Raw genomic sequence first — 25,065 nt, forward strand, 5'->3', positions numbered from 1 at the left:
AGACATTAGCCTGACTTGGGCCCCTGAACCCCTCCTGCCCTGGTCCTAACTTGACGGGGATAGGGTAGAGACAGAAAACGAATCTCTTCAGTGCTTTTCAACTCTTTTAAAAGCAGCAGCAGCCTTTCCTCAGGAAAAAATCTTCCTGAGTCCCTAATATGAAGAGCAGGAGATAAAAACCAGAGTTGCTTGGGCAGTGGAGATGGGGCCCCTGCGAGCACACTTTACAACCACCGGTCCATGTGTCTGGAGCAGCGGCGGAGAGAAGAAAGCCAGTGGCTGCGCGCCCTAGAGCCCGGGGCACGAGCCTCGCCCTGCACGGCCCCTCGGGATGCCTGGCCCCTTGGCCTCTGGGGAATCAGAGGGCAGGGCCGCTCCAAGGACTGAATGATGCGGGTGCCTGAAGCACGAGGCACAGGGCAGGCGCTTGGAAACTGTCCTTAATGACCCCAGCCCTTTGCACCTCCCAGCTCTCCCCACTGCGCAGCCTCCTCGGAACACGACAGCAAGGAAGGTTTTAAGTTACATGTTCGGTGATGAGGCCATTCCCTCCCCTGATTTTATTTTAAACCCCAAAAGCCCTGAGGCCTTTTGGAGCCGATTCCGATGTCCAAAGAGACAGGTGTTTCCAGCCAGCTCGGAAGGCCCTGGCGCAGGTGGGCGGAGGGGAGCCCTGACCGCAGGTACTTCGGCCCAGGTACAGGCTTACGCGAGGAGCCTTCTGGCTCACTTCCTCTGTGAGAGGAGCTGCCGATTCTTGTCCATAAAAGGCCACGAGGTTTGCTCAGCCGCGATGTGACATCAGCCCCGACAGGAAGTACAGGAGGAAGGGAAGGGGCCCGGTTCACCAACAGCGGCTGCCCAGGGCTGACTCACTGGAGCGCTCGCTAAGATAACGCCTGCCGAGCTGCCGCGGGGCTGCTCTCTGGGGGCACCAGGAAGAGGGTCCTGCCCGCGGGACCTGTCTTCAGGTCAGCCGGGTTTCTCGAGAACTGACAGCCGTGCATACGGGCCAAGCAAAAACGAATGCAAGGGCAGCTACAGGTTGGACAACACGCCTGCGTGGGGTGAGAGACAGCACGACCCATGGCCAGCGGGCCTCAGACTGTCCACCACCAAGGGGGTTGTCTTGCGAAAACTGCACAGCAGACCCCTGTGGGACCCCTGCTCCGCGTCGCCTGGGATGGGAGCCCCGGGCTGCTGGGGCAAACTCCGGGGCAGCATTTTGGTCCCAATGGGCCAAAATGCAAAGCACTTCGCCAGGTGTAAAACGTGGAGAGACCTGTGGGTTTGAGCTCAGACCCTGGAGGCTGGGAAGGCTCTAGAGAGCACGCAGTCCAATCACCTGCATCTAGAGGTCAGGACACCAAGTCCCGAGAAACCCAATGACTTGGTCAAAGTCACGTAAGCTGGGCCAAGAACCCAGGCCTCCAGATGCCTGCCTAGTTCCCCACTTTGCTCCCACAGGGCAGGGCCCTCTGTGTGCCACCAGCAGCCCCGCCTCAGTGCTGCGCGGAACGGGCCATCCCCACTCACGATGTGTCACACCGGCCTCACAAGCTGTCTGCCACTTTCTCCAAAGCCAGCCCAACTCGCGAGCTTGGGTTACAAGTGCTTGGGAAGCAAACAGAGAGGTGAGGAAAAGCAGGTGCAAAACAATGCTTCCCGCGAGCAGAGGCCGCGGGTCGGTGCCACGCCTCAGAGGCCTCGTGTCGCGGAGCCCTGGCAGCCTGCCTGTCTGCCTGCACCGCAGTCAGCCAGCGAGGAGGAAAGCCTGCCAGCGGCTCCCAAGCACACGGCGTGGTCACCAGCAATGTTCTCGCCAGGTACAAGGGTGGGCCCAGACCAAGCAGACACTCGATCAGCAGCTTCCAGGCCGGAAGCCAGCTGGCCCCGACCACTGCCTCCACCCACGTGCTCCCCCGGGTAGCGTCGGGGTTTGAACCCCAGGTACAGGAGACAGAGATCGGGCAGCCCTCTCCCACCAGCACCCCTGACAATTAGGAAGAAGCCCGAGGGACTGCTCTTTCATTCTGTTCGGGGGCAAGCGAGGCCCCCGACAAACCCTCTCTTGGCCAAAATGCATCCGGCGGCTCACACAGGTGGGCTCCCAGCGCACAGGCAAACCCGCCAAAAGCACTGCTGGTTGTTTATCCACCTTCCTGCGGGCAGGGCCGGAAGCGAGAACTTCTCCGTGTGGGGTTGCTGCTGAGGTTGCTCATGAACCTGCCAGGATGGAGGGAGATTCAAAAGCCACGTGTGAGTGTAGACGGCCCACTGCAAAGGCCATGAGGACACCGGGGTGGTGGTGGGGGGGGACCTGACAACCCCCGAGGCCAGTTCTGCCCTGCTCTGAAACAATCCCTCGGGGAAAAGAAAAGACAGGCAGGAGGAGGCCCTGGCTGAGTCCAGTACAGAGAGCACTAAGCCACAGGTCACAGCTCTGCAGAGGGCTGGGCTCTTGGGGGAGGACAGGAAGGAAGAACAAAGGGACACAAGCAGGAAATGAGATGGACACCGCCAGGCAAAGCTCAGGACAAACTTGGCTCCAAGTCGGAGCACAAACAGCCCTCCAAGGAGGACAGCAGGCTTTGCGAATGTCCCATTCCCAGGTTCGGCCAAACCTGGAGAACCAGGAACACAAATGCTAGGAGACGAACCACAGTGGCACTTGAAGATGCTCCCTGCAGAAGCCAGTGGCTCCGGTCGCCTTGAGAAGGGCACTCAACTGAAATAAAAGATGGGCTGGTAACTGTTGGGCCAGATTTTGCTCCTGGAACAGGGCTTCTGTTCTTGGCTTTCAGCTTAGAGCTCTGCCCTACTGTGTTTGAGGTCCAGCTCGTGTTGGAGAGACCAGCTCTTCGACAAGAGTCAGGAAGCCCAGCTGGAATGGCACCCCGGGCCCCAGTCAGCACTGTTTTGCCAGAAGAACAGAATTTATTACAAAGGTCGACACTGGGCCATTAGCCTTGGTCAAGACTAAAGGGATTTTACAGAAGCCACTTACGTTATCCTGACTTTTAGGCCTGCAGACTCTCAGCTCTCTTATCTCTTTAGTTTTAGGGAATTTACTTTGTTCTCCTCTGATAGCTTAATTCCAGAAATCAGGCAGGGGAAGAAAGCAACCCTTTTCTCCAAATGCACCAATGTTCAGCCCTGACATACCAGGACATGCTCTCCTGGGGTCTCAGGGCCAGAACTTGAGAAAACAGGAAAAACGAGCTGCTAGGCAGTGTTCAGCAGGCAGTGAGAGAGGAACTCGGCCAGGGAAGTTAAAAGCAAAAAGCAGCTTAGCCATTAGAGACTATGCAGGTGAGTTTTTGTTGTTTGTTTGTTTGTTGGGGGGAGGGGGGTTACAGTAACAGAGACATGGGCCCAAGTTCTCGACCACCCCCAAAGTTTCAGGTTCCGAGAGGTCACTTCTTTCTCCTCTCCCACTTCAGGCGGCCCAGAGCAAAGCAGAGCCGCCCTGTTGGGTTGGATTAAAAACAAAACAAAAAAGCAAGCCGAAAGCTGAATCCTTGAAGAGGACCCATTAACCACAGATTCCTCTTCTAGAAAGACCATTATACAGAAATGAGACTGACAGGCGTGACCACAATTAAGTAGCCTCTTTCCATGGGCCGACTTCCCTTCTGGGGGGGTGCCTAACCAAGCAGCCTCCTTGTCCGGGCTTCGGTGTTGGGGCAGGGGGCCCAGGGCTGCCTGTCATGACGCCCCTCTGGTAGCCCACCAGCACGTCAACAGAGGACGACTCCAGTGCCACGGAGGAACCGTCTCTTGCGTGCACGGCGTTCTCCTGAAGACCCCCGAGGCCACGTCGACCCCAAGGCCTCGTGCTGCCAGCTGAGGCCCGTGGACCACATCAGACAAGCTAGAGGCTGCGTCTGCCGGCGCACACCTGTGTATCACACGGTCACTGCAGGGAACCAGCTACAACAAGCCACTTCCTGTACGTGCTGGTACCCAGAGCCCGGCCTCGGGGAGGATGCTCACCAAGGAGATTAAGAAGCCACCTGAGGGGGCTTCCCTGGTGGCGCAGTGGTTGAGAATCTGCCTGCCAATGCAGGGGACACGGGTTCGAGCCCTGGTCTGGGAAGATCCCACGTGCCGCGGAGTAACTAGGCCCGTGAGCCACAATTACTGAGCCTGCGCGTCTGGAACCTGTGCTCCGCAACAGGAGAGGCCGCGATAGTGAGAGGCCCGCGCACCGCGATGAAGAGTGGCCCCCACTTGCCACAACTACAGAAAGCCCTCGCACAGAAACGAAGACCCAACACAGCCATAAATAAATAAATAAATAAATAAAATTAAAAAAAAAAAAGAAATTCCCAAATATTAAAAAAAAAAAAAAAAAAGAAGCCACCTGAGGAAGCACCTGGTTATCACTTTCATCACGCAAATGGGAGCGTGGACGGACGGGATGTGCCGTGCGCAGGTCTCGCAGAAGGCAGGGACTGTTCAGTCAAGACACCGCATCTCCAGGTCCCACTGCTACCTTCTAATGGGCACCTGTCACAGGCCAGGAACCGTACACACGGCCCCTTGTTTGATCCTGACAGTAACCCTGCCAAGTACGTTTATCCGCCCAAGAGGCAGATGAGAAAATGAAGGCCCAAAGTGGACCCCAGTCGGTCAGGACGTGACAGAGCCAGACGCCGACTAGTCTGAACCCTGTGCTCTCTTTTCTGCACGCTTCTTGGTCACAAGGCAAGCTTCTCCCTTAAGCTAAGGCCGAGAGAGACCCGGCAGACTCCTTCTGCTGACCTACTCCAGACGCGCTGTGTCATTTGTCAAGGCGGCCCCCGAGACAGGTGGGCCCCCAGGTGCTGGACCCCCATTCTCCTGCTGCAGTGTACCTGCCTGCCTCTCAGGCCGCCCCCGCCCCCAGCAGCCCCAGAGGGGCTGCGTCCAGCATGGGCGGCCGGCAGGGGTAACCGTGTGGCAGGGGTGACAGAGCGCAGCCCTCGGGGTGAGCTGCTGCCTCCAGGCCTCCCTCAGACAGCGGGGCCTTTGTGTGCCGCCGGCTGGCAGGGCCCCCTGGCAGGGCCTGAGCCTCCTGGCCGGCACATTCCTGCTTAAGTGGAATCATCACATCTGCGGCTTCCTCGGCGGCCTGTCCTGGTGAATCTGCTCAAAGTCATGGTTTACTGGACCGTCGAAGCACTTCCTAGCCCTTCCCCAGCACGGAGCTTTTCCTCAGAAAGACCTTGGAGGGCAGACAGCTTCACGGGGGCAACAGGCGGCAGGGCGGGGAGAATGCCGAGAGAGAGCCAGGAGGGCCCCTCCGGCCCTAACCAGCCAGCCGGACGGGAGCATCCCTCCAAACACCAGCCAGGGGGAAGGAGGACCAACGGCGCCCTGGAGGCTGGGCACCAGGGCGGGAGTCGGGAGACCTGGTTTCTGGGGCTGGCTCTCTGGGGGCCTTTGGGCAAAGTTAGTTAATGTTTCTGGGCCTGTCCCTTTACCTTTACGATGCAGGAGGATCGTCCTCAGATGTGAAGAGAACGCTCAAATTCTGCCCTTCCTTGTTTACCCAAAAAGGTTAGTCAAGCACCAAGAGGCATATGGATACTCACCAGGCCCTTGGTGACCAAACACTCCTGGGGCAGCTTCCGCTGAGAAGCAGAGGTGGGATTAGTGCAGAGCGAAGGGTTAAATAGTTCTTGGATTAGTTTAGGTCTGGAATGAGAGCAAACCCTGCTGCCACTCCCCTAGAAATGCTGGGAGTTCATTAAAATACCATAAAGTGAACCAAACCTGGCATTCTAACTAATTAACAAAGAAGAGGGTCTTTTTCTACTATTCCTGGGGAGATAACTGAGCTCAAATTCTTCGGCTGGCCAGTCCTCCTGTGAGAACACACACACTCTTTCCCACTGAGGGTGGAAGCCAGAAGCGCCCTATCCCCACCCAGCCGTGCGTCTGACAGACCACGTGCTACTTCTCCCGAATTCCCCGGGCAGCCCTTGCTACCCTGTCCCCGCAGGGCGGACGTCTGCCCTCTGCTCTCTCACATTTTCCCGGCCTCAGACCGTTCAAAGCCTTCCGCGCTTTACAGAATCCTGAGGAACGGTTCAACCACAAGGTAGGAAGGCCCAGTAATGCCCAGGACAACAAATTAACCGAACGGGAAAGCCAGGGTTGGGAGGGTGACCCTACCAGGTCACCGCAACTTTAATTAAACCCAAGGCTGAGGATTAAAACAAACAAAACTGAGCCGGGTACGTCTGGCCTGTGTTGCAACCATTTATTGACATATACCTGCCAGCCTTTCCACAGGAGCCAACCTCCACGGTGCCATTCTGACCACCCCAGGCCTCGGCGGCCACACCTTCCTCTGAATTCCCAAGACAGCCGACACCTGCCGCAGTCACGCTGGCACCAGGTGTAGGTGGCAACTTGTCCTGTTATACAGCTTTGGCCGCAGATCCCTGTGTACAAACATGTCTGTCTCTCCACCTGGATTGCCATCGCCTCCAGTGACAGAGTAATGTACTCAACCTCTTAGTATTCTGGCACTTTCCAATCTACTACCTCCATGGCCTAATCCAGGCTACCATATGCTGCCATGCCCCAACCTGTGCCCACGGCAGACAGCACTAATCTATCCCAGCATTCCTTGGCACTGAGTCCCAGATCCTTTGTCAACACAGGGTTAGGCAAGGCACTACTGATTGATGGGAGCTGACACTTAGAATAAAACCAATCTGCAATGCTTAGTCCAGTGGTTCTGCAGTGGGGGCAATTTTGCCCCCCAGGGAACATTTGGTAGCAATGTCTAGGGGCCTTTTTGGTTGTCACAATTGCAGAGGGAGGGTGCTGCTGGCATCGAGTGCGTAGAGGCCCAGATGCTGTGAAGCATCCCATAATGCTCGGGACAAACCCCCCCCACCCCCACCCCCCAAAAACAGAGAATGGATATCCAGCCCCAAACCGTCAATGGTGCCAAGTTTGAGAAACCCTGGCTTCGTCCGACAAATACGTAAAGTAACCATATAATTCATCATCCAAACTGGAGTGCTTCTGAAAGTGAGAGAGGGCAGTGTTAATACCAACTGCAAGACGGCAGGCATAAATCAGGACTTACAGGCAAACCAGAGCATTTAAGAGATGAAAGACGGAGGGAGGTCCCTAGGAGAAGTCAAAGAGCTCATCTCATAAAAGTCTCCAGACAAAGCCACCAACTCCCCTACTTGGCAGAATAAATGCTAGTATGTCATAAGCCACAGCCATCTCAGGGAGTAAATCTTTTTCTAGTTCTTGTTTAAAGAAAAAGCAGAAAAGGAACCGTCTGGCTGTGGCTTTTAGGATGTAAGTGTCAGAGAACAGACCTGTGTTCCCCAAAGCCAGAGGGGCAGCATGTGCTAATAAGTAAGACACGCTCTCCAAAAGAGAGGCACTGACTCTAACAGCCTGCAGACCCCAAGGCTCCACTGTCCACACCTGACTCAGGGCAGGCACCAAAGGCTCCGCCCGAGAACTTCCTTTACTGGTGAACCGTCTTGTCCTAACAGGGGCAACTTCTGTTAATTAACTTCCTCCCTGTCCCAAGAACAAGAAATCTGTTGCTGATTTGCAGGTCAACTGTGTGCGACAAGAGGGAACTTGGAAATGTCCTCGGTCAACATGGGGGCTGAAGAGCTGCACCGAGTCCAACATGAAGCAGAAACGGGCAAAAACTTCTCAGATTGAGGTTTAGAAAGTACGTGGACCCAGCACCTACACAGATAATTTTAAAAAAGCACCAAGACCTTAGGTTTCCTGTGCCTGCAGACGTCCAAAAGATGAAAACACCCACCCATTTACCCTCATAATTTGGGGTGGCTCCTCAGTTCCCATCAAGGCCATTCCATTAGGGCCAAGACTTCCTGATCAACACAAAGGAAAGCTCCAGCCCTCTGCAAGTTCCCTTTTTTTTTTTTTTTCCCTATTATATCCAACCTATAACGCTGACTTTTGCCCCTCAAAATTCTTTGTGGTTGTTGAACACGTAATAATTGGGCGAATCTCTTTGGGAGGAAGTCCCACAGATTGTCAGAAAAAAGGCTGGCAGTCCAGTTCCAGAGACTCCGACTCCTGGCGCCATGCTGTACATCACTACATTATTCTTATCATAATGGCTTGGCAAGAAGTGAAAAATCCCACTTGCTAGAAAACCTTTCAGGTCTGGGATCCAAGTGTGGGAACATGCCCTAACTCAGCTGTGCAGAGCTCAAGAATACTCCAGGGTGCACTTCCTGCATGAGGCCAATTATGAGAGCAAGGAGAAAACTGACTCATAACCTCTAGAGACAGACTCAGGCTCTTCTGGAATCTCACAGAATGTTCTCCTACCAGACTGTTCTAGTTAGCACTCTGAAACAGACGTCCTACTTTAAAACTAAAGGGCTGGCTTCTTCAAGGAATTTTGATAGACGTGAACATGAGCCAAAGGGTAGGCCAAACTTGTACAACCTACATAATTCGCACCAAGCTTGGCAACGAAACACCTTCCACAGCACTATGTGGATGGTACAAGACAGACCCACATGTTGCCATTTTAAACCACTAAACCAGGGACAAAGTTGTTAATACAATAAGACTCATTACCACCACAGCCTAGATTGACTACAAAGTTTAAAGAAAAAAAAAAAAGGATGCCCATGTAATAGGACATGAAAAACCACTATCAATACAAGATATGAGAACGTAGCCCTGTGCTAGGTAGTTGACTAAGCTCTGAGAATATAAAGGCAACATGGGCCCAGTCCACACCTAAGTCAAAGTATTACTAGGGCTAGCCCAGACATCCTCCCTGGCTGGCAGTAATGCTTCAGTCATGTCTTTAACAAAAGACTAGAGACTTGCCAGCTATTGCAGGGCAGATGGAACAGGCATGGCGGTTTCAAGCAGAGGGGCCTACTGGAGAAATGTAAGGAGTTCCATGTAGCCAGGAAGTTGGAGAGGCAGGCAGCAGGCCAATTACAAAGGGCATCGTATGCTGCTGGAGGGTTTAAGGGTTATCTTTGGGGCCACTGAGGAGACTTTTCAAGAGTTCAAATCAAGGGTTTGATCAGATTTGCATTCCAGAAAGACGACTCTCTGATAGAAGCACAGAGAGAGGGATCTATTAAGAGCAAAGGTCACAGCAATAGTACAGGCAAAAAATTGTAGAGGCCTGAACTAAGGCCAGGGCCACAGAGACAAGAGGGGGAAGGAGGTCAGAAATGTAAAAAGAGATAAAATCTATAGAGAGCGCTGACTGGCTTGGAAAAAGGGGTGAGAGAGAAAGGGGACAGTGTAAGATGAGCCAGGTTCCAGGCTTGGGTGACTGGGTGGATGGAGAAATGGCAGCCGGGAGCAAGTGGCTGGCAGCAAACAGCTAACAGAGCCGGTCCTCAGCTGGAAAGTGATGGCGAAACCACTCGAGTGGATGGGCCATCGTCCAGAGGACGAGACCTTGAGGAGCACCAGGTGTAATGGGGGAGAAGCATGCAGATGGGCAAGGCAGAGATTAGGGGAACCAGAGAGTCACAGGAAGGAAGGGCTTTCAAAAGGAAGTGGGTAAGACTGTCCAATCCTGGGAGAGGTTAAGTAAGATAAGAGCTCAGAGCTCCACAGAAGGGAGGGTGGCCTCTGTCAGACAGAATGGGGGGCAAGGGGGTGGGGGGCACAACGTGCAGGGCAAGGAGTGTGGCTGAGAAGTGTTGAACAGAGGTAGTAAGCACGGATACTTCCTCTAAAAAGCTCCACTATGACGGGGGAGAGAGATCAGAGACAACCTACAGTAGGGCACAGAATCCAGGAGAGACTTTGTGTGTTTTTTTTTAAAAGATGTGAAAACTCAAGCATGTTTCCAAACTGTGTAGAAGAGAAGAAGAGGTGAAAATAATGAAGGAAAGGAAGTAACTGGTAGAAGAGGGGGCCTGGAAGTCAGAGGACTGGCAAAGGAGCTCCTGACAAGAATGAGAAATTGGGAAAATAATTAGGAAATGCATTTTTTAAAGCTTCTTGAACATTCTATCAACATACAAACATCTCCTTTGATAGCCACTGGTCTTGGTTCTCACGCAATGGCTTACAGACCTATACAATGCACGGCCCCCTCACCAGTGCCATCAACACCAATCCAGCCACAAGATCACCATGAAGGAGCACCTGCAAAGGTGCCAACAAGGCTAGAGGTAAAGACTCAGCCCCTGGGAAGGCCACGGCACTCACCTTGCATCATACTCCTGTAGGCGGTGTCTGTGATGGCGTAGATGTGGGGAGGCATCTCATGCCTCTTCTTGCCCTTATACATTTCCACGATCTCTTCGGAGTAGATGGGCAGGTTCTTATAAGGGTTGATAACCACACAGAACAGGCCTGAGTAGGTCTAAAAGAAAAGAGCGGCAAACAGGAATGGGTTAGGAAGTCTGATTCTCAACGTCGTGCACACTTTGTGGCAAAATGCCTGCTGCCTCTAAGGACCCCGAGTCAGCCTGATGTGAAAGCCACCGCCGGAGCCCCTGGTTCTCCGGGCCCCACTCCGGCAGACCTGCCGAGGCGTTGGGGCACCAGCACCATCTCTGCTCTTTCAGTTGAGGGGAGCCTCCCTCGACTGCAAGACTGCTGCCAGCTGTGCACGTCAACAAGCATGTGCATCGGGCGAGATCTGGGGCAAGCTTCGTGGACAGTAGGAGTCCAGTTACGAAACTCAGATCCAAGGACGATAAAGATGTGTTTGGCTTCGTGAGAGATGCACAAAGGGAAAAGGATTCGGCTGCAGCAAGCAAACTGTGTGGAAATACAAATTATTCTACCCTGAAGGACCCTCTGAGATATTCAAGCCTAAACTTTCCCAGCATTGGGAGACTCATGGCGCTCCTCAACCATCTAGGTAGGATCCTTTGTGGGATAATAGATCACTGACAGATACCTCTCTCCCTGGAATCTTCCAGAGACACTCACATGAAAATCTCTAAAAAACTTAAAGACCAGGGCTTCCCTGGTGGCGCAGTGGTTAAGAATCCGCCTGCCAGTGCAGGGGACATGGGTTCAAGCCCTGGTCGGGGAAGATCCCACATGCCGCGGAGCGACTAAGCCCGTGCGCCGCAACTACTGAGCCTGTGCTCTAGAGCCCGCGAGCCACAACTACTGAAGCCCGCGCGCCTAGAGCCCGTGCTCTGCAACAAGAGAAGCCACTGCAATGAGAAGCCTGCACACTGCAACGAAGAGTAGCCCCCGCTCGCCACAACCAGAGAAAGCCCGTGTGCGGCAACAAAGACCCAACGCAGCCAAAAATAAAAATAAAATAAAATAAAAATAAATTAATTTAAAAAAAAAACAAAAAAAAATTAAAGACCACTTTCATGTCCCCTCTGAGCCTTCTCCAAGACTCAGGTCTCCTCTTGAAGGGGAACCCAATTTGTCGACACTCCATGTGAGGCTCCCGAGAATATACCCGATACCCCAAGTCTGAGATGACCAGGTTAAAATCAGACCCCAGAGTCAAATCTCAGCAAGGGAAAGTTTCTTAACCTCCCTCTCCCTCCATTTCTCAATCTGTAAAATGGGCACAGGCAGACTAGTTGATCCTCACTGAATGGTTATGAGGATCACAGCACCCAGCACAGCCATGGAGAGAGGCTCAGAGTAGGTCAGGAGAGCAGTTTCCGGTGGCAACGGTCTAGGCAAATCTGCCTTTCTTCAGTGTCCTCTTTTTCTAATAATTTTCCTGCTATTTTTTTCTTCCAAGATGCTTCTCCCCGACAAGAAAAAAAAGACAGACTCCTAATAGCTGGGCGAGACCCCCTGAGACCACCCAGGTGATGGGTGCTCATTGCGGGGGGACAGCTTTCTTTAGGCAGCTGGAGCAACCCAAGTACCTTCTCCCTAGGAAAACAGGCCACAGGCCCAGAAGAAGCCAGGCGAAGCGAGGCCCATAAGCCATGACTCACACCTGCAGCCCCGACTGCTGAATGATGGCTGAAGGCCATGAGGCAGTTCCTGGCAGAGCTGGGAGCAGACCTAGGTCCCATAATCCCCCCATTGCAGACCTCCTTGGTCATGGAAGCTGGTTCTCCGAACTCCTCACATCTTTTTGTTTCCCTTGCTACAAGTGGCCTCGACCCTCACTGTCCACAGTGTTGCCCCTCGACCCAACAGCAGCCAACATCTGAGGGCTGGGTATGTGTCAATCCAGTCCCTTCCACCCTGCCCACTCCAGTCTCGCCAAAACTGAGGGTGGATCTTGTGGCTGAATCCAAAGACAGGGTCCACACAGGAACCAGTCGGGAGCACAAAGGCCCTTCCCAGCACTGGCCAAGGGCTACAGGTCTTGGACTTTCCAAGCAGAAATTAGGCTGAAAGCAGAACTCCGGAAGGACCCACCAACCACGCACCGGCCCCCGTGCAAAAGAGCAGCTGAGCTTGGAAATGAACAAGTGTGCTTGACTGCCTCTTCTGCTTGGAGGAGGGGATGCAGGGCCCTGAATTTCCTTCTTCCTGGGTTAATCAGTCAATTGTTCTCCCTCCAACTACTCTCTTCAGGAGGTACCAGGAAAGCTCTGAAGCAAAGAAGTCTGCACGAGGTGTTGGCAACCTGCAGCTTGGGTATTACGAGAAGACGGGAGCACGGCAGGAAACCTCTGGCTTTCCCTCCATGACTGTCGGGTGGGGCTGAGATAGCAGGCCAGGGAGCAGCGAGGTCACCCCAGGAGCTCAGAAACAAGTGAGCTTTGTTTCCGGGGTTTGAGAAAACCCACACTCTAGGAAATCCAGCCCGATGAAAGCGAAGGACAACGTGGCCACACGTTTAGGGCGTGCCACGGGGCCAGATGTTTGGAAACAGCTGGTGGTGACAGCAGAAGGGGCCTGGGTTTTACTAGGACAAGCCTTTCTGACAGCTGGGTGGGCAGATGGTCCCATGGGGGGTTCAAGAGGACCTCAAAGTTCTCTGGGCTAATCCCACCAAATCAGTGGATGATGAAACTAAGCCCCAAGGAATGAGCACTGCAGCTCAGGTGGGAGGAAGGGGCTGTACTGGGAGCCCGTCCTGCTGGAGGCCCGTGGAGGCGCAGACACTGAACAAGTGGCTCTGCTCCCACACGGCCACACCAGGGAGCTGCTCCATTCACGGGCCACAGAAGCTCTTTGTGCCCGACTGCCCCCTGCCCCCGGGCCTCCCCCCACCGAAGAAACAGACAGAGCAGCTGCGGCGCAGAATCAGCCACGCTGCCCACAACGCCAGGCAGACACACAGCACAAAGGCTCCCGGGGTTGCAATTTGGAACAGCGTGTGCAGAGAGGGGGCCTGTGAATGAGGCAGCGCCCCCTGCCCAGGCAGCCCCACCGAGCGGCTCTGATCTCCCCGCAGCTCTGCACCTGCTGGGGTCTCCATTAGGGCAACTGCACAGACAATCGACTTCCTTCTGGTGAGGATGCCAAGGACGAGGCTGGACCGAGGCAGGAGGATCTGCGCACGGGAGATGCCAGCAAAGAAGCAAAAACGGGGGTTAAGGCCTAACGCCTCCAGCTGAAGAGTTCTGGAGAAAAGGCTCAGGTCCTGCCCACGAGTTGTAGGCGCAGGTCCATGCCTGCCTAGAGTAACACCCACACTCTGAGAGATGAAGCAACTAACATCGAATGCACTTTCATAACTAATATTTCCGTTTGCAGCCAGCTGATAGGCAAGTGCAGGCCACCGACTTATTTCACACTCAGCAATGCTGTAACAGGACCCAAACTGAACAGCGACACCCATAAAAGGCCGAGCAGAGGGTCGGAATTACCTTCACCTACGACAAACGGCAGCAGCTACAGAGCCCAGGCTCTGCGCGAGCCCAGGGCTGGCTGGTGCTTTACAATGCTTTCATGACTCCTCATAGATGAGGAAGTGAGGCCCCACGTAGCCATGGCAAATGGTCAGGAAGGGCCAAGACCGGAACCAGATCCTGGAGGCTCCAGTTCCCATGACCTGAATCACTCTGCTTTACTGAGCAGGACCCATTTCTTAGAGCCAGCAGAGTGGTTCTAACATAAGCAGTTGAGGATGCCAAGGGGAGAGTCCCACTCCCAGACAACAGCACTTAGCTCCCCTCTCCCCTCCACAGACAAGCAATGCTTCCTTTAAGGTTGTTTATTTTTCTGCAGGTCACTAATTCTGAATTTAAGTGGTTAATACCTTTTAATTTGGTCCATACAATATTTTCATCAAGAAAGACAGAGATACTGAAACCCGAGTTCCAGTCTCAGGCCTGCCAGCATCTGGCTGTGTGACTCTGCATAAGTCCCTTGCCCTCTCTGGGCCTCAATCCTTCCCACCTGCCATATTAGAAGCCTGGGTGAAGCTGGTCTATAAAGGAAGACTTTTCCACTTAACACCAGTCAGTGTATCTCCTTCTCGGTAGGTCCTCCCTCCCGCCTACAGCCCCACTCACTTATGTAAATAAGCCCCGGAGCCTCCCTCCCATGCAGAGCCCGCCCACTTTATGTAGATGAGCCCTGGAACCTCCCACCCGTGCAGAGCCCCGCCCACTTACGTAGATGAGCCCTGAGTAGTAGCGCTCCTTGAGGTTGTGCAGCACCGAGGCTTCGTTGAGGCACGTGAGCTCCGCCATGTCCTCCACCTTGGAGAACTTGGGTGGGTTCATCTTCTGGATATCATCCTTGTTCACCTTCACCTTCTTCCCGTTCTCCACCAGCTCCACAATGGCCTCCTCGCCCATCTCTTCCTTGAGGCTGGCGGGCTCAAAGCCACTCTTGTCGGAAGGCACCCATACCAGCTTCTTGGCGGCCCAGTCGGCCTGGGCCAGTGGGTTATTGATGAAGTTTTTATCCACATAGAGATACTTATCGGCAGCTTGCTGCGCCATGGTGACTTACAGCCAGGACCTGAGGGAGAAAAAAAGGATACAGTGTTAGCTACAACTATACCAGTCACACAGAGATCACTCATGTCATATGTCTGCAAACTGTACAGCATTATAATAAGTAAAATGATATATAACCAGATTGTACAATTTGTCAAAATTTTCTCGCCCTCTACTTTCGGAAGATGTACATCACTGAAAAAACAAGTTGATATCAGAGATTCTGTAAGGAATTAATGGTAAGATGTATCCCAGAATCAATGCACAATCAAACAAATCTATAAACAATGATTGTGCCAAATGATATGCATAATAAGAATCTCAGACAGATGTAATTAGAGTCACACTAAGCTACACCTGCTAAGGCAGGAAAGTGACCACACAGTTTAAGAGGACTTCCAACAAGAACACATTTCTAGTTAACCCAAAAAAGGCAACTGATGACAAGTGCACAGAGTGGAAGTCTCCAGTTTAAAAAACTTTTTCTTATTTCACGGAGTCAACCAAGAGAAGAAAACACAACACCAATATGTTGCCAACAGATTTTAATTCCATCGCCCCAAGAAATAAGGCGAGAAGAAAAGAAGTCAGGCTCCCGGACACATCGTGGAGAGTAATGAGTGCTTCCCTTCTGAGGCACTAATGTAAAAAGGCAACACTCATAATTTATGGGCCAGGAGAACATAAGTCCATGTGTGTTTGCCTGTTTTGAAGCTGATTTGCAAAACAAAGATGATAAAATAATAATCCCTCATATCTGAGTGGTTTTATAGTTTATGAAATACTATCACACACACTTCACTATCTCAGAAGATTCTCCTCCTAACAACTCTGTAAAGTGGGTAAAGTACGTGTTATCATCCCATTTTACAGATGAGGAAACAGAAGCTCTCTGGAGGTAAGGGGTTTAGTCCAGAGTTACCTAGGAAGGACTCCTGGTCTTTGTGGTCTCCCATAGTCTAACCACAGTACTTATTCCTGCTCAGAGGCTCAGGCTGGGATCAGCTGGGAGGACAGCTGCTTTGAGTGAACCAAAAGCAGGACTAAGAAACCCTGGTCTAGGGACTTCCCTGGTGGCGCAGTGGTTAAGAACCCACCTGCCAATGCAGGGGACATGGGTTCGAGCCCTGGTCTGGGAAGATCCCACATGCCGCAGAGCAACTAAGCCCGTGTGCCACAACTACTGAGCCTGTGCTCTAGAGCCCGCGAGCCATGACTACTGAAGCCCACGTGCCACAACTACTGAAGCCCGCGCGCCTAGAGCCCGTGTTCCACAGCAAGAGAAGCCACCGCAATGAGAAGCCTGCGCGCCACAACAAAGAGTAGCCCCTGCTCGCTGCAACTAGAGGAAGCCTGCGCACAGCAGCGAAGACCCAACGCAGCCAAAAATAAATAAAAAATAAAAATTAAATTAAATTAAATTAATAAAAGAAAAAGAAACCCTGGTCTAGGACAGAGCCAGCCCACAGCCACCAGAGGAACAACCCAGAAGCTCACTGACTAGCTCATGACACAGGGAAGCTTTTCGCTTGTGAGATCAAGGCTCCCTCCCCAGGCCCGGGAAGCCGGGAGGACCCCAGATCCACACCCAGAGTCTCACAGTCTTTCATGCTTCCTGATCCCAACAGGAACTTGGATGCCAAGCAGGCCGAAGGCTTGGGGGGCAGAGAACAAAAGCAAAAGTCTGGGCTGCCGGGCCTTCTCATCTGGGCTCATTAAACGGTTTCCAGATCGAGGCTGAGGGGCTCCCCTGGACTCACTCCAGGAGAGGCTGTTTTCCAGGAAACCTGCGAGCTCCCACCCACCACAAGGGAAGGCAAATCCAAGGAGCAGAGCCTCGCAGCCTCCCGAGCAAGCTCAGCCAGTGGCTTTGTTTACATTCGCAGCACAAGCAAACCCTGGCAGCCCCTCTTGGGGGACCAAGGGGCACCATCCACCTGCAAGGACCACCCCCAGAAGAAGCAGGCAGGGCCCAGAGTTAGGCAGCAGCAAACAAGGCAGGAGGGGGATGGCTGCAGACCACCTGGCCAGCCTCATCTTCTGTGTGGGTCTGGAGGCTAGACAGGCCCAAATCCAGCTGTCCTCACCTCCACACTGGCCAGTCCATTCAAACAAATCAAAAGCTTCTCTCTGCCAGAGTAAATACCAGTTGTCTTCTGCCTCTCTGCCGTCCATCTGACCATGGGCCAGTCGTCCTCTGCAAAGTCCTAGCACCCAGGGTCCCCAAACCAATCTCCCCAATCAGGTCACCACCATGCACGAGAACTCGCAACAATCACTGCGCACAGGGCCTCCCTGGCTGCTGGTTCTCAGCCTTTCCTCAGACTTCAAACCCGGAAAGGAGAGGACAATCTCCCATCAATATGCAAAAAGGGATTCACGTCAACCCTGTCCCCCAAAACCCCAAGTCCACTGCTCGTTAGGAGTTCCACCAACCCAGTCCAGTGAAGGCACCCTTTACAAGATCACTCCAAGAGAAGGGGAGAAGGGGCCAATCATTAAGCACCTACCTACCAACATCAAGTTTGGTTTATTCCCAACCTCACCTAACTAACCATCAGTCACCCTGGGGAAAAAAAGCTCTTATTTTCCCCAGTTTACAAATGAGGAAACAGTCCAGAGAGGGCAAGTCATTTGCCCAGAGTTGCCCAGCCCAGTTATGGGCTAACCCAGATCTGCCTGGTCCCCAGGCCTGGCCTCTTCCCAGCACATTTGTGCCTGGGGTCTTGCAAAAGAAGTCAGGCCAACATTGGGGCTGGGCTGAAACTGTCAGTAAGTTGAGTGGAGCACGGGGAGTACAGGGGAATGCATCCCACAACATTCAGCAGATATTTAACTGGGCATTATCAGGCAGCCAGGGAGGCTGAGAATGAGCCTTCCTGGTATGGACCATGTGGCCTGTCAAAAAGCAGAGCGGGGTGAAATTCAACATTCTCACTCCCTCGGCCTGAGACTGTCAACAGTGAGTGATCCCTCAGTGATGGCAGAATGACTTCTGGCCCTCATCAAACTCCGGTTCACCCCAGCAACTCCAACCCTGGGGGAACCTAGAGCAAAGAGTATGCGGGCTGCCTCCAGGTTGCAGGCCCTGGGCGTTTGGCCTTTGGCCTACCCTGGGAATCTGGGTGAACCGCCAGGCCCTTTCATCAGTGAGCCTGCACTGGAGGCCATGAACATTGCCGCAGGCAGCAGGGGACGCCTCCACCCAACCCCCCACCTTCAGCTCCTGGGTCTACCCTACCTTCAGGCCTCAGTGGGAGGGCAGGGGGCAGGTAGAGGCCAGCACTGTCTACCTCTGAGAGCTATCTGAGATTTGCAGGCCAAGCCATACTTCCTGTAAGAGAGAGGGGTACACCCCCCCCCACTCAGAGCTGGATCGGGCTGAAGCCCTCTGCCTCCAGCGAGGCCAAGCCACCCCTGGACAGTGGGCTTGAGCGGTCCCCACTGGCCTCAGCACCTCTCTCTCTGAGCAGGACTTTTCATGAGACACGGCTGCTTGGCCAGGCCAAGACCAGAGCCGTTTGGTTTCAGCGACTCTGCTGGAATGATGTGGGTTAGCGGCAGTGCCCAGATCAATACACGGGGCTAGACCGGTGGGGAGAGCTGCAGAGGTCACGATGAACAATGGAGTTTCTATCCAAGAGCCTTCTCACCAGGCCTGGACAGGAACATCCACCCACATTCAAGGATTTGGGGGCCACAGGGCTGCAGCTGAGCCCCTGTTTCCACCTGTGTCAGGTAGAGGCTCCTGGGCCCCAGTGGCTGCTGACTCTTGTGTGCCTGGCGGGGAAGCCAGCAGACAGGTTAACGCTCACCTGTCAGGTGACAGGATGCAGGTGAAGCAAGCCGCCACCACCGTCCAGAGCTGTGAGCAATGAAGGAAGGGGCTTTACAGAAAGGACACCAGGGAGGCGACTGCCTGATTGCGGCAGCCGGCACACGCCACTTCTCCCCGCCCTGTCCTGGGACCATGCTAAACGGCCTGTGAAATTTTTTAAAAACTGCGTGTAATATAACAGTTTACAAGATGAAAGAAAAAGATCCCCCACCAAATTCCTGACACTCTCCCCACAAAAATTAGTTTTCTCTCTTTTTTTTTTAATGGTCCCTTCTAGTCCTGGCTCATAAGAAACACTTGATTTTTAACTATCTCAGGCAGGGAGTTTCACATTTTGTATTTTCCCTCCTCACTCTGACCACTTCCCCACAGGGCCATAGTCTGCTTGTTGATGGTTTTTATCCAAATGCTTCACTGTTACAGGGGACAATGCAGAGGCTCTGAGAGGAAAGTAACCTGTTGTTGACAGCTGGGGGGATGAGGACTCGAACCCAGGACCCCTGACCCCAAAGCCTCGTTAGTAATCACTTTTAATGGCTGCATGATATTCCAAAGTGATTTTTTAAAAAAATACCGCTTACTAGTTGTTTTCCTCTTATCTAATGGACCACCTTGAGATAAGTTCTCAAGTGGAGTTATGGGAGCAAAGGAACATCCGTCCGGGTGTTTTTATGGCCCCTGAGGGTACAATGGCGTGCACGGCCACTGGGGCAGGGTACCCACGTGGCAGCAACCACACCAGCACTAAGAAAACTGTCTGCAGGAAAGAGCTCGTGGTTCAGATTAGGGAACCTCAGAAGTCCTGGGAAGTTGCGGGACTCAGCAGGCCAGCAAGGGGTTAAGGAGAAAGGAGGCGGCTCAGGCCCATTGGAGATCAGATCAGGCTAAAGCCAGCCCTTTCCATGCCGGCTTCCTGCGGGTGCCAGTCCAACTCCAAGAAACCCAAGTAGTTGCCTTTTTAGGCCATAATCGAGAGGACACAACCAGAGGCTAAATTAGGATTCTCAGGAAATGATGAAACTGAAAGTAAATAGGTTGACCAAAAACCTCTGCTTTTAACACAAAATGTCATTCCTCGATTATTTGCCTTCTCCCCTTCCCCCCCAAAGATCCATTTGGATCTTTCACTCCTTCCTGTTTTCCCAAGGAATCCTCTCCCTCTCCCTCCCTCCTTCCTTCCCTCCCTCCCTTCGGTTGGTTCTCTTTGTACTTGCTTGTGTGCTTGTTTGGAAAAGAATCTGCCAGCCCCTTAAAGACATAATTTATTGTACTAGGACAAATCAGTGGTCCAGACACTGTGAGCTTTTCCATTCCTAGATGGTAGGATTTATGTAGCCTTCCACGGGCCAAGTTCTAGGCTTGGAGCTTTCAAAGTCATCACAACTCATCTGAAAGCTACCATCTTAACTCATCTTAAAGTACTGAGAGCCTGCTACTAAGCTCTCCATTTTCTCACTCAGTCCTCACAATCATTTCATAAGGGGTATGTCATCATATTCATATGACAGGTGGGGGAAATGAGGCTCAGACAAGTCACAAAAGCCAGGTTCAAACTCAGAGCCACTCGGCTGCAAGGCCCTGCTCAGTTTCCACTTTGACTGCCTTCCCGCAAGCTCTCCGCGGCCGTGGGGAGAACACAACCTTAGAACCCCGCTGGGGAAGCAAACCAGTGAAACGGACATTAATTATGCCAGCTCTAATTATGCCAGCTCGAGGCTGCAAACCCCATCCCCTTGTGCTGGTTTGTACAAGGGACTCTTCACATTTCCACCTTAAATCAGTGGAGCTAAAAGTAAGGTGAGGGCCGTGACCTTGGGGGAGCCATTCAAGTTCTCTGAGCCAAGGTTCCAGTTCAGAGACCCAGGCAGCCTCAACGCAGACACCAGAGCCCTGTTCCAGCTTAGTCACTGATGTACGCAAGCAGGTCCCTTTAATGTTTTTTTTTAATCCCCACCCCCATCCCAGAGAGCACAGGTAAACAGGCCCCTTCTCTTTCTCCTTATAGCCATTGCTTTCGAGTGAAATGAACTATCAAGGTGCCTGAGTTCCACTGTTAAGGAAAATAATTTGAAAAAGAATAGATACATGTATATGTATAACTGAATCACTTTGCTGTACACCTGAAACTAACACAACATTGTTAATCAACTATACTCCAATATAAAATAAAAAGTTAAAAACAAAAAGAGCTGGGCTTCCCTGGTGGCGCAGTAGATAAGAATCTGCCTGCCAATGCAGGGGACACAGGTTCGATCCCTGGTCTGGGAAGATCCCACATGCCGCGGAGCAACTAAGCCCGTGCGCCGCAACTACTGAGCCTGCGCTCTAGAGACTGCAAGCCACAACTATGGAGCCCGTGTGCCATAACTATTGAAGCCCACGTGCCTAGAGCCCATGCTCGGCAACAAAGAGAAGCCACCACGATGAGAAGCTTGCGCACCACAACAAAGAGTAACCCCCGCTTGCTACAACTACAGAAAGCCCACAAACAGCAGCAAAGACCAAAATAAATTAATTAATTAATTAAAAAAAACAAAAAGAGGCCCAGGTGATTAATGGAAGACAGAAAGCAGCCACGATGAGGGCAGGGCAGGGCAGGGGGGAGAGCATCCATGGCTGGGCCAGCTCACCCCATCATCCTGCATCCGCGTGCAGCAACGAAGACCCAACACAGCCAAAAAATAAATAAATAAAATAAAAATAAAAATTTTAAATGAAAAAAAAGAGCCTATGAAAGCAGCTGCTGAAATAATATAGAAAATTTCAAACTCATAAGATTTACTTATTCAATCAACTAATACATACTGAGGCTCTACGTGCAAAAATACTGTGACAAAGATGCAAAGGACCCAAGGAGCTTGTAATGTAGTGAGATGACAGGATAGACACATACCACTAGTGACAGTGCCAATTTATATAGAGTGGACAGAAAGCAAGCTCCTTGGTTTCCTCTCCCTTTCACAGCTGCACCCAGCACCAAATATGGTGGGCGCCCAACAGATAGGTTGGCTGTATGGATGAAGAAGAAGTACTGCTGGCCCTTCAAATCCACAGATTCCACCAACCATGAATCAAGACTCCATGAAGCAAAACAGAGGAACAAGCAACTTGCTTGTAGGAACAGAGGAAGGGGTGATTCGATGGAAAACTTGGAAACTCAAGGGAGAGTTTCATGGAGAAGATGACATTTAAGCTGGGTCCCGGAAGATGGGTAGAATACTGATGGGGGAGGAGAAAGATGGTCAAAAAGTATTCCAGGCCAAGGGAGAAGGTATAGTTTTTCATAAACTGTGAAATTATGTGATCAGTTAAGGCAGGGTTTCTCAGCCTCAGCACTATGAACATTGGGGACCAGATAATTCTTTGCTGTGGGGCCTGTCCTGTGCATTGGAAGATGTTTAGCAGCATCTCTGACCTCTATCCACTGGATGACAGGGGCACTTGGTCCCCAGTTTTGACAACCAAAATTGTCTCCAGACATTGCCAAAGGTGGGGGGGAGTGGGGGGAAACTACACCCAGCTGAGAACCACTGATTTAAGGGATTAGTATGAACAAATGTTGCATCAGGGACCCAGACCTCTCCTTAGTAAATTCTCTCCCAACTCTCAAGGGCACAAGCCAACTCTCCTTAAAACAGAAGTCCTCAGAGCAAAATCATTCCCAGGACCCAAACAATGACCATCATGGATGGTGCTGTCACCAAGGAAGGACTGTCCCTTGTAATACACTGTATTTTAAGGGTTATGACCACTACCTGACTGTACTTTAAAGATTCCTAAATGTCCAGTTAAAAGAAAACAAATCAGGCAATGGAGGTTGATGTACTTCCCCAGACAGGACATGAATCTCCCTCAGAGCCTCCAACACGGCAGCTCAGCCAGTGATTCATATGCAAAGTTCACCAGCATCAAGAGGCCCCGGTGAGGGGCTTCCCTGGTGGCACAGTGGTTAAGAATCCGCCTGTCAAGGCAGGAGACATGGGTTTGATCCCTGGTCTGGGAAGATCCCACATGCCGAGGAGCAACTAAGCCCATGTGCCACAACTACTGAGCCCACGTGCTGCAACTACTGAAGCCCGCACACCTAGAGCCCGTGCTCCACAGGAGAAGCCACTGCAATATGAGGCCCGTGCACTGCAACAAAGAGTAGCCCCCGTTTGCTACAACTAGAGAAAGCCCGTGCACAGCAGCAAAGACCAAAATAAATAAATTCATTAATTTAAAAAAAACAAAAAGAGGCCCAGATTAATGGAAGACAGAAAGCAGCCACGTTGGGGGCAGGGCAGGGGGGAGCGTGTCCATGGCTGGGCCAGCTCACCCCATCATCCTGGGAAATCCATCAAATGCTATTTACTGGATGGTTTTGGCAAATCAGAATTAGTCCCAGGGAGGGAATTCCCTGGCAGTTCAGTGGTTAGGACTCTGCACTGTCATTGCCGAGGGCATGGGTTCCATCCCTGATCGGGGAACTAAGATCCTACCAGCCGAGCGGCGTGGCCAAAAATTTTTTTGAAAAAGGATTAGTTCCAGGTATGATACCCAGGTGAATGTTTCCCACCTACCAGAGGGACGTCTCCACCTGGTGGACCCACAAGCATCATCACACATAAACTCCCCCCACCCTCCTGTCCCCAAACCTGCACTCTCTTCTAGGTCTCCATCTCTGGCTAAGACACTGTCCTTCTGGTCACCCAAAGAAGTCACTGTAAATTCCTCTCCGGTGGATTAGCAAGCCCTCCACCAACCTCACGGCCAGCACGCCTTCCATACCAGGCCTGCCTCCAGTCCTTTCTGGGCTGTTACAGCTGCTCCTTGCTGGTTCTTCTTCCCCTGCATCTTCCACCTCCTTCAAATCCAGCCTCCTCACTGCATTCAGGATGACTCAGCAGCTCCATTTCTAGGCATGCTACTTTCTATTTTACTGATATTCCTAGCCCATCCAAAACAGTTCAAGGGCTCTGCGACTTCCCCAAAATAAAATAAAATCATCTTTGCATGGTGAGTAGGCCCTTTGTGACCCTACCCATGAATCTCCTCTGTGCTCCTAGCCCTTCCTCTCCCCCTGCCCTCCCTTTGTGGTGCAGCCTAAGCCGTCCCCAGCTCCTCATAAACAATTCCTTCACATCCCACTCTGCTAATGCCTCCGGGCCTTCGAAGAAGAGGTGTCCTCTGCACCAGGAACCCTCTCTCAAATAGCTCCACGCTCCGTCCTCTGATTGCTGTGAAAAGACTTCCCTCACGTCCCTCCCCTCTGGGCTCTGTCCTGTATCCACTGCAGTCATCCAACAGCTGGACTGTCATGATGTGCAGTTTCATCTGAGGACAGGGACCAGCTCTCATTCATCTTCAAACGTCTAGTGCAATGCCTGACTTGGAGCAGGTGCTCAGTTAAAGTTTCCTGAATGAATGAATAAGGAACAAGACGAAGAGGAGGCAGGAGGAGAAATGGCGAAGGTTTTCGAAGAGCTATGCAGAGAGGCCAGAGAGTACGAGAGCCGAAGTGACAGGGAGAGCAGAGCTGAAAGCACACACCAGGGTCGCAGCCACCTTATTTGTCTTATTTGTTACAAAACCCGAGCCATTTGTGGACTAATTTTTATATCCCCCGAACAAAAAGGGAAAGAAAGCATATGGGGGCTTTCAACCCACAAAGAGAAATAGTACTAAAGGTAACTTACTGGACCCCAAGAAGCTCTGCGTAAGGTTGAATAAACCATCTCAGTTTTCTGGAACCACCTAGCGCCCCCTGATTAACCAAGATGGAGGTGCCTACCATCTACCACCAGACATAGCAGAAAGGACCTCAGCTGGGGTGGCGTGGCCTCTGCCCTCACTGGGAGCCAGGAAAAGCCCTGGGCCACGCTTCCTGCCTCTCCTGTCCTTGGTCTGCATCAGCTGAGCAAGTGCCACAGGAACGTTCTCTGGTACCAATTCAGAACAAAGAGACAGGACTTGGAGAAACCACTGCCTCGTGGGGCACCGGCTCTGCTGATCCCAAGATAAAATGTTTGTAATGCACCATGATGGAAAGGAATGGAATGGGCACGAATTTGGAGTTGGACGGCCCTGGGTTTGATCCCCCGCTCATGATTCCCGTGATCTTCAAGCTGGGAACACCTCAATTTCCTAGCTTTAGAAAGAGAAAAAAGTATGGACCGTCGACCATTGGAGGAGTTGTAACTCAACTTCCCAGCAAAGAATCCGACATTTACTAGGAACTGCCTCCCAACTCCTCTGTCTTGTCCTCCTGACCTGATTAATCCTAATCCTTCCTGGAATGATACCTGGGGCTTACGAAAAAACCCTCCAGAAGCTTGGTGACTCTTTCTCCAGGTTACGCTACTCCACAGAGAACAAGGTGGTACAATCCGGTGACTCTTAGCCACCTTA

At 52.1% G+C, this 25,065-nt stretch overlaps 1 protein-coding gene across 1 annotated transcript in view; it reads right to left on the minus strand.

Moving 5' to 3' along the window:
* MYH9 (myosin heavy chain 9) overlaps positions 1-25,065 on the minus strand; it is a 90,382-nt gene that overhangs the window by 44,345 nt on the left and 20,972 nt on the right. Inside the window, exons 2-3 of the mRNA XM_059936886.1 lie at positions 14,508-14,859; positions 10,204-10,360 (exon numbers count right to left, since the gene is read on the minus strand). Of these exons, the coding sequence (XP_059792869.1) occupies positions 10,204-10,360; positions 14,508-14,840 (490 nt within the window). The 5' untranslated portion in view covers positions 14,841-14,859. The remainder of the gene's footprint in view (positions 1-10,203; positions 10,361-14,507; positions 14,860-25,065) is intronic.

Source organism: Balaenoptera ricei, chromosome 10, assembly GCF_028023285.1.
Source record: "Balaenoptera ricei isolate mBalRic1 chromosome 10, mBalRic1.hap2, whole genome shotgun sequence".
Taxonomy (NCBI): Eukaryota; Metazoa; Chordata; class Mammalia; order Artiodactyla; family Balaenopteridae; genus Balaenoptera; species Balaenoptera ricei.